The 9,298-nt window shown below is 42.1% G+C and overlaps 1 protein-coding gene across 1 annotated transcript; it reads right to left on the bottom strand.

Annotated features, from left to right (window-relative positions):
- Nucleotides 1–568: 568 nt before the first annotated feature.
- On the bottom strand, nt 569–8,948 carry fgf4 (fibroblast growth factor 4). Its single transcript, XM_034215230.1, has 3 exons — nt 8,573–8,948; nt 2,880–2,983; nt 569–1,219 (listed from the first exon to the last, which is right to left on the bottom strand). Exons 1-3 carry the CDS (start codon nt 8,946–8,948, stop codon nt 1,043–1,045), a joined length of 657 nt encoding a protein of 218 aa, XP_034071121.1. The 3' UTR covers nt 569–1,042.
- Between the last annotated feature and the right edge of the window lie 350 nt (nt 8,949–9,298).

Here is a 9,298-nt window from a genome sequence, read left to right as displayed (position 1 = left end):
TATGTTGTTACTTCGGCATTATTTTGAAACGTGTATTACAATTAAATCACAGTAAAATATGTTCATTTTGATGTAGTTGTAGCCCTCTTGCAACGTATGTAACGTTTGCTGAACATGGCTAAGTCTATTGGAGTAAGTTTGGGTGTTATACTATGTTATAGCTTCAAAAGGTACATAATATAACTTTAAGTACATCAAAGATGACGAGGTAAACAACATTTTCTAGACCAATTTTGTCCAACAGGCCCAAAGTTCCCGGGCGTTTCTTCCAGACCTGTCCTACTCTACACAATGTCCAACGGCTACCTGACAATCTGAAACAGCTGGACATGAGAACAGTCCTCTTCCACAGAGCTACAGTTTCTCTGTCGCATTTCAACACTTTGACCTTGCATTTAAACTCCCAAATTCCCCACTTATATAATATCAGAGAGGATGCCGCTCTCTATCTGCAGTCTTCTAGGTCTGACTGAGATTGACAGCAGAAAAGTTCAGAGTTCACCCCCCTGGCAGAGCTATAAACAGCCCTCCCCCCCTCCCCCCATTTCTCTCTCTCAGGCAGTAAGATGATACTGTTTCAATTAGGCTCCAGTGCCACACAAAGGAGTTGGAGCATTTGGCAATCAGTGTCACTTCGAACACCGAAGACAGTCCCGCCTCATTGACTTTTTAAGCTAAGACTCAAAACGGGCATGTTGTGTAAAAATCATTAAAAAAACCATAGTTAGACCATAAACCTCTGCTGTGCACTGCATAATATCCCATCAGTGCAAAGACAACCAACATCCAAAGACAGGATTTCATTCAGTAGCAGCAAATATGTGATAAATTAGAAAAAGAAAGCATAAATAATGTGTTGAGAATCTTTCATCTTACTCACCGGTGACAAGATACCCTACCCTAACAAAAATACAAAACTGGTTAAACATAAATAAAAAAATGAATATATACAAAGCAAAAGATCAAATATGATACACTTGCATAAAGCTTGGAGTGAAAGTGCATCATGGTTCCCCCCCATGTGAGTCTATTTATGCGGCCACTAGATTCTTGGCAAGAAATGTGTCACGGTCATGGCGGGTGACACTCGGTTTCCTCTTTTTGTTTTGCCGTTCTTACTCAGTCCCATGAACATCCTCGGGTAGGCAATGGACTCGTAGGCGTTGTAGTTGTTGGCGAGGAGCTTCTCTCTGAACTTACACTCGTTGTTGTAGTGTAACTGAAGGAGAAAAGACGCACACATGAGGATTATTGGAAAATGCTAATTGTTTGAAGTCAGAGGCAAAACAAAGTTGCATTCTTGTTGAAGTTTGTTTTGTTCCATGTGATTACTATCAAACAATTGCTTTATTTCTGACTACAAAGCTAAAGTACAATAGCTGCTATAGTCCTGGGTTTCCACAAAAAACGTGATTGTCAAATGATGAATGATGGGAGTGAGGCGGGCCGGACTGATTGTGAGGGGAATATAGCTGTGAGCTGGAATCATAAGGCTCTTTGAGATGAAATATAGGTATGAACTCGTCTCAGATTGTTCCTTTGTTGGTGTATAGTGTTGTATTCTTCCATTTAGGCCTAAGAAATGCTAAACTTGGCTAGAAACATCTGCAGCACGTCACAGTGGACTTTAGCATCACGTGCTGATACTCTGTTATGGCACTATCATCAGCTCCAGTGCCCACCCGTGATCCGATCCCCGGCACATACATAATGACCAACATTGTCTGTGTTTGTATATACATGAAACACATTTGAATGAAAACCATATCTCTATTTGATAGGTATGTGTGTGTACATTTCAGTTGTGACTGTAAGATAGATCATACATTATGACAGAAACGACAGATGATTAATAAAGAAGCGCAGCCTACAGTCTTTGTGAGTCTGCACCCTATCTGTTAAACGGCCGATTATGTTTGATTTGTGGGTGCATTTGATCAACCTTAAAATATAAAGTTATTATGTAGAGCTCTAGAGAGCCTAGAATAAGAGCAGGCAGTGGGGTGAAGGTCAGACCTGGGCACGGGAACATAGACATGACACATCACTGACAGTATGATAATAACATCTCTGTGATTTCTGTAACATGAGAAATACTTTCAAAATACTAATGATTGAAAATACAGAAGCTTCACAGAGCTACCTGAAGCACATTGTGGACAAAGCCAGAGTTGATCTTATTTCTATCTTCGGCCAACGCAGAGGACATCAGTTGAGTGTGCTTCAATGTGGCCCAGACATGTTAGCAGGCATCCGCTCTCAATGTGTGCATTCACAGGTTCAATTAGGATCACTAAAACCACACAATGCTGTCTGAACTGGGCCAGCTCGGGTACACATTACTCCACTACATCCTTTTAGAGCAAATAGTCAACTGCATTTCATTAAAGTTTACATCATTATTAAATTAAAAATGTTGATCAAGTGCCAGTAAAAGACTTTGTGATTTATTCTTCTCTTCATTCTAAACAGACCTCATATTAGCATGCCAAGTTTTCTCCATTGATAGCGAACAGTTGCCCCTGGCAGTCACTGGTGCACATATTCAGAAACATCTACAACTAGTCTCTTGGGTGCAACTTGTTTTAATTTGAATGAATTGCTTAGTTGAATTGCTTGAATTAGTTTAGTGCTGTGCTAATCTCACAATGTACACTTGAGCCTTAACAAGGCTAAATATAAGAAGGGTTGGTGGACGTGCTCCTGAACTAGGTTTAAGGAATATTCTGTCAGCCACTGACAGCTAATAGGGACCGACCCAAGGCCATGTCCTCTGCATTATTCTGGGTACATTTCTGAATTAGTATTTGATATGCAGATTCCAGTATATGTTAAGACTGATTGAGAGCAAACACATCAATAAAGGTGGGAACACTCACAGATCCGTACAGCTTCCCCCGCCAGTTCATGGCCACAAAGAATCTGCTGCGGACCCCCAGCAGGGTCACCACCCCTCGCTCCACCGGGGAGATCTGCAGGACACCTTCAGGGGAAACAAAGACACACACTGAAACACATACACTAGAACATGGAACACACAGAGACGTGTTTGTGTTTATTATCTGAGATTGAATCTGTAAATGGAGATGAACTGTGACATCTTTCAACATGTTACAGTGAGTTGGTTTTGGGAAGGTGTGACATTGTGCAAGCCTCATCTCTTTGTAGATTCATACACCAATTCAGAGCGGTAACCAGTGGCGGTTCTAGCTGATATGGCGCCCTGGGCGGTGCACCTTTCGTCGGCGCCCCCCCTGGCATGAATATAAAAAACTATAGGTTATATGAATAAATAAAAAGACGCATCCAATTCAGAATTAAATAACTATATTGCACACATTTCTCCAACACACAAATAGAACAATGTGTGTAATCAAAATAACTACACAAAATTAAATAACAATATCACAAAATAAACATGAATATAAAAAGTAGTAGGAAACATACATTAATAAAGAAAAAGACATATAAGCTATAGAATGAAAAGACTAAATTGCACAAATCTTTCAACACACAAACCGAACAGAACACACATTAAATAACATATTTACAGAATTAGGCATCTCTAAATTCAACTCCCAAAGATCTGACCTTCCTTGCCTTCTTTGATGCAGTTAAATAAAGCTTTCATTTCAGTATGCACAATGTAGGCCTATTACTTTTTCAGAATAGGAACTGTTAGAACAATAACACAACTTTCCACACTAATTCTTTCTTGGCATAACATATCTCACAAAAGATGGGCTACAAAATATCAGTACTGTATATTATAGAAGTCTTTTAATTAAGCCTCCAGTATTGAAAATAACACAAAGGACTTGTCAGTACAATTACTTTTGAGGTGTTTGCTAAATGAAGGCAGTGGCGTTTTCTCCCGGAGGCCAAGGGAAGCCAGGCTTCCCTTGTTTTTTTGGATTGTAGTTATAATTTAAATAAATAAATAAAAACACTTTGTTTTGTTTCGATAATTCTCCTTTGCTGTATGTTGCTGCCGGCCCGTCGCTCCCCCATTCTCATTGAGTATTTTACAAAGAGTGAAACAAACAGCGCCCCTCTAGATGTTATGGTGAAACAGTAGATTGCACTCACTGTTGCGAGAGGAGGCCAGCCGAATCTAGTTTCCCTTGGTGAAAAAAAATGGAGGGGTTGACCAATCAGATGAGGCCCACGTGATGCCCCTGCCAACCTGTGATTGGACAGGGCCATGCCAAGGGAAGCCAGCCGCCTCTTGCTTCCCTTCAGAGGCGGCTGGCGGCTGGCGATTTGATTGGACACTGCCATCCAATCAAATCACATCAACATCAGTTTTAATACTGTAACTGTCATTACCGCCGTTAGAAATTATCAAGCAAATGAAGCATTATGGAGGGTGGAGATTTGGCGTACTTAATCAAACATAACTTTACTAAACTTCCGCTACAGCAGCAACTGAAAATTAAATCAGATGACAGGCCAATGCCCGCACTCGAGCTGTGTGTACACAGAGGTAAAAGGGAGAGAATCGGACGTTCAATGAGGACAATTATGTCCGCACGGAGTGGCTAACTGGAAGCGCTAAACTTCAGCGTCTATTTTGCTGGCCATGTCTTCTTTTTGACAAGGATTCGTGCTCCCTGAACAATCCTTGGGCAACTTCAGGATTCATCGACCTTGCCAACCTGTCACGGGCAATTGAGAGGCACGGTAAATCCAAAAATCACATAGATTGTGTTATTGTCTGCATACATTAATAAGTAAAATGCTTAAATTAATAAGGAGAGTTTCAGCTGGAGAGTGCGTGCGGACCTTTCGGTTAGATAACAGGCGAGTGCAAGTCCTGCATCTGTGTGATACAAATCTGTGTAAAATGATACCGGGTGCTGTAATCACTCATCTGGTTACGTTATTGACCACCCCCCCGACCCAAAAAATGGGCTTCCCCTACATTTTTCCCCACGCCACGCTACTGAATGAAGGTGACTAAATCAATAACGGTTATAGTGGTTGTTTATAACGTTTTTATTGCAGGGCTACACATTATCGTTCTGAAGTAAGACGGTTTGAAATGATTCCAATGTTAGTTGCTGAACTGACGACGAAACACAGGCAGCTAACAAGCAGCAATGGAGTTAAGGTTACCGGCATCATTTAATGACGTGCTTAATATAAATGAGATGTTACAGGTGCATATACCTTTATCTTTTGAGCGTTTAATTTCTTCTTCTTTCCTTTTCTTTCTAAACTGGGCCCCTGATGCCTTGTGCCTTTTTTTCTCCATCACCGTAGGTATTCATTTTCGACCTGAGAATCAATGCATAGCGTACCCCTCCCCCAACACTGTCAACTACATGTCAAGACTGTACCAATTTGCCGAAGTCAGTTTTTAAATAATTCTTTATTGTTTCATACAACCCAGTATACAGTACTACTTTCTAAACATCGAAAGTGTTTATTTGATAGAGATAGTTTACCCGCCGCCCGCCTCTGTGTCCCCCATAGTGAGGCGACCAGAGATTACCCCCGCCCTTCTTTGAGTGTGACGCACCGTACATACGGTTCCGTTGCGTGCTTCAACGGAGACACTTCCCATTCACTTTGAATGGGGTGACGTCACGCTTTGCCGAACTGAATTGTGGTTCCGTTGCTTCGCTTTGCTCGCGGTGAAAGTTGAGAAAAGTTCAACTTTTCAACCGTCGACGGAAGTGCCAGCCATATGCCAGTACAAGCGCTAGCCAATCAAACCGCGTGCTTGTGTGTCCGGGGCGGGAGATTAATGTGAGGAAAATATTTGTTGTGGCCAAACGGCGGTACTACAATTTCCGTATCAGTCCGTGACTTCACAATAGTTTTTCCCATTGACTAACATTGGGAAAGAGACGTCTGTAAATCAGCGGATATTTTGTAACTAAATAAACTACCCAGTATGAACATTATAGTCCTTATTAGATTAATAAGGTCCTTAAAGTTGTAAAATGCACTAAAAGCCGAATCCAGATTTATTTTCTCTCTCCATTCATTCTACTGAGCCGAGAGCGGGAGCTCGGGGGCGGGGCTTAAGGGGGAGCTCAACTGCGCATGCTCCATGAGCGCACATACGGGTACTTCTGCTCTGACAGCCAGGCATGACAGCTAATCTGTGACGTATTGCTCTCGAAAATCTCAGGCCATTTTATCCTCATGCGCCAATGAGCAGCTCTCATAGGAAAGAACGAGACCCGCCTCCGACGCTGTATCTAGTTCATATTATACATCCATGGCTTCAATGCGACGGAACCATGTGTACGATTTTTTTCATTGCGCTTGTGCCGCCCCCAGTCAAAATGCCGCCCTGGGCAACCGCCCATATCAATATCCGCCACTGGTGGTAACCTATTTTATTCAAACTCCTACTCAACTTATTTTATTTTGCCTTTTATATGCACTGTCCAATTGCTGTAACAATGTCAATTTCCCTACTGTGCCTCAGAAAAAAACATTTTTATTTTGATTCTGAAATAACTTAATTCCCAACCTGGGCTCAAATCATTGGTCACAAAAGTCCAATATTTACTCTGAGGTTTGATGGCTTAGAATTGACTAAATATCAGTCATCATTATTGTATTGTTTTGTAAGTCAAGTGGCATTAATTGAGATATTTGAAGGTTTACTGATGGAGTTTCTCACTTAGCCTAGCCATGTGGGTTACAGTGTGTGTGTGTGTGTGTGTGTTTGTCCTTTGTTCCTGCTATCATTTTAAAATGCTTTACAGTGGCTTGAATTCCTCGCAGAGATCTCCTGTAATGTATCTCCCTGAATTGTTTTTCCTTGTCTGGAAATAGTACAGAGGCAGGAGAAAACCCCCAGCATGCTATGAGTTCTCAGAGGCATTCTGTCAATTCCTCAGCTCACATTTGACAAAAGGCCCACACTTAACAAACACAGCCTGACAGGGATTAGATGTGACCTGATAGGTAAATCAACATGTGTTATTCTTTGTGTCTGAGGGAGGGGGCTGCTGGGGTCCGTCTATCCCCACACAGGGTCTCTGCTGCTCCTAACTTTAGGGGCTGGCTGGGCTGCATCACAGAAAGCTCTGGTTACCACGGGCGGAAAGCACCGGCACTAAAGGGTGCTCAGCGGCACTAGGGCAGGACTCCAGATGTGGTATCAATAAGTGTAAAGGCTATAAGTTGGTTTGAAACAACACAAAGTAAAAGTCCTGCATTCACAATTGTACTTTAGTAAAAGAAGAAAAGTATTGGCATCAAAAAATACTTTAAAAAGTAGCCTAATCCAAATGTCTATTTTACATTTGACAATTTTTGGCATAGGCGACATAGGTGGTCGCCTAGGGCACCAGATCTGGGGGGCGCTGCGCTGGTAGTTCTGGGAGGGACAAAAACATTTTTGACTGTTGTAACAACATTCATAATTAAGTCAAGGTAACACCCTTTTCACCCCAGTTACACTTTTCATTTGCCCTGTACGATGGGCGCTGTAAGTGATGAAAGTGGGGGATGTTGGCTTATCAGGTGCCCGCAGCTCACAGCCAAAGTGTGAGTGAGCCTTCGAGCAAGCAAGAGAGAGAGAGAGAGAGGGCGCGCATCAGTACCGCGGATTGTTGTTGGATTGAGGCTGATAACTACAGCTCAGTGAGGTAAAGGACTCTGAGTGTTTAGAGTGCTTTAGTCTAAGTTATCTCAGTGGGTCTCAAACGGGTTGGTCACAATTTATGTAAACAAATATTTCCAAGGCACTCCTTTATAATTATTAGGATAAATAACAACAGGTTTGAAATCATTTAAATGTATACTATAGGACAGTAAACCAAAAATATCGATTAAAACTGGAGAGATTACAAAAAATGCATGAATAAATAAATGTTAACTAGGTAAAATAAGATATATATGAACAACAAAAATAAAATAAGTTACATTTATTTGTTATTGGCCATGGTAGGTTATTGGTTATGTTCACATACTTATTTGATTATTACCCCCTAGATCTAGTCTCTAGTAATTCTGCTCAAAGTGCACCAGATTGAAGCATTTTACTTTAAAATGTTAAAACAAATCTTTCCGGGGGGGCATACCCCCGGACCCCCCTAGAAGATGTGACGTCCACACCCCAATTAAAACATGTTCATACAATACTGAATACATTTGAAACCTTCTTTATTAACCAACATGTCAATACGTTTCAGTTTTTGTAGTTTATTGGTCTTTTGTAGAGATTTTTCATCTATTCTTTATATATTCTATTGTGTATTCCTTGGAGGGGGGGAGGGGGGGGGGGGGCACCACATCATAATCTCGCCTAGGGCACCAAAATGTATAGAACCGGCCCTGGGTGCATGCAGATGTTGGATCAATAGGTGTAAATTGTTCTCTGATTGACAGCATCAGGAGTCAGACGCTGAGGCTCAGACTCATATTGTTAGTCATCGAGTTTATTTCTTATAAGCCTACTATAATAAAATCAATTTCTCAACTGAAACGCTGATTTTCTTGATATTGTTGTTTAAAACCAACATAGGCTACAGCTTTCTGTAAGAAACAGTAAGTTACAATACACGTGTTTTTAATTTAATAATTAATAAATGACACAACTTACTGTGGCGGTTTTCGCTGTGTACACCCGTTATTCTACCGTCCGGTAACACCTGGATATGAAAGCCGATCCCAACGTTGCAATAGAGTCTCCGCAGCCTTTTAATGCCCAGCAGATAGTCTCCGTTCCGGCTGACATCCTCCCGCTTCTCGCCCGGGATCCGCGCCAGGGAGCGGGAGTACAGAGCCTCCCAGCGGTCCGCCGTGCCGTTCAGCCCGGGAACGCAGCCTGCCAGCCCGGTCACCAGGCCCAGCACCAGCACCGTCTGCAGGGCCGCCAGAGAGCCCATCCCGGGGGTGGCTCTGAAAGCAGCCTCCCGGCGTTTGCCTTTCCACTGAAGCGAGAATAGGAAGCGGCGGCGGGTGGAAGTTGCGCTCATTCCCAGACCGACAGGCGCACTGAGTTCAGCGCCGGAGCGACATTGATCTGCATGGACGCTGCGCAGCCATGCCTCTATATTTATACCTGCAGACACATTACATCACAGCTCCACACTTAGAAGAAATCTACAAACTACAATTTGACATCAACAGAGCTGGAGGCTTTATTGAAATCAAATAATAGCTGCCTTATCAGAGAGCAAAGTCAGGAGTTTGTAGAAATACATGAATAAAGGCCTTATTATGATAAAAAAAACTTCTTTGTGCGAGGCTTTCATTATCAGCTGCAGAATATCATTATTTATGTATGGGAGGATGTAAAATAGGAAACGGCCAAGTTAACAGACCG

This window comes from Gymnodraco acuticeps, unplaced genomic scaffold, assembly GCF_902827175.1.
Source record: "Gymnodraco acuticeps unplaced genomic scaffold, fGymAcu1.1, whole genome shotgun sequence".
Classification (NCBI taxonomy): Eukaryota; Metazoa; Chordata; class Actinopteri; order Perciformes; family Bathydraconidae; genus Gymnodraco; species Gymnodraco acuticeps.
The sequence above is the reverse complement of the archived record's forward strand: the minus strand, read 5'-3'. Positions and strand labels throughout refer to the sequence as shown.

What these genes read in the sequence shown, in the direction of transcription:
- fgf4 (XM_034215230.1), bottom strand. Translation starts at nt 8,948, where the DNA reads ATGAGCGCAACTTCCACCCGCCGCCGCTTCCTATTCTCGCTTCAGTGG. An exon ending in ACACAGCGAAAACCGCCACA is followed by an intron (nt 2,984 to 8,572) that starts GTAAGTTGTGTC and finishes TTTCCCCTGAAG; the next exon opens with GTGTCCTGCAGATCTCCCCG. An exon ending in GGGGGAAGCTGTACGGATCT is followed by an intron (nt 1,220 to 2,879) that starts GTGAGTGTTCCC and finishes TTTCTCCTTCAG; the next exon opens with TTACACTACAACAACGAGTG.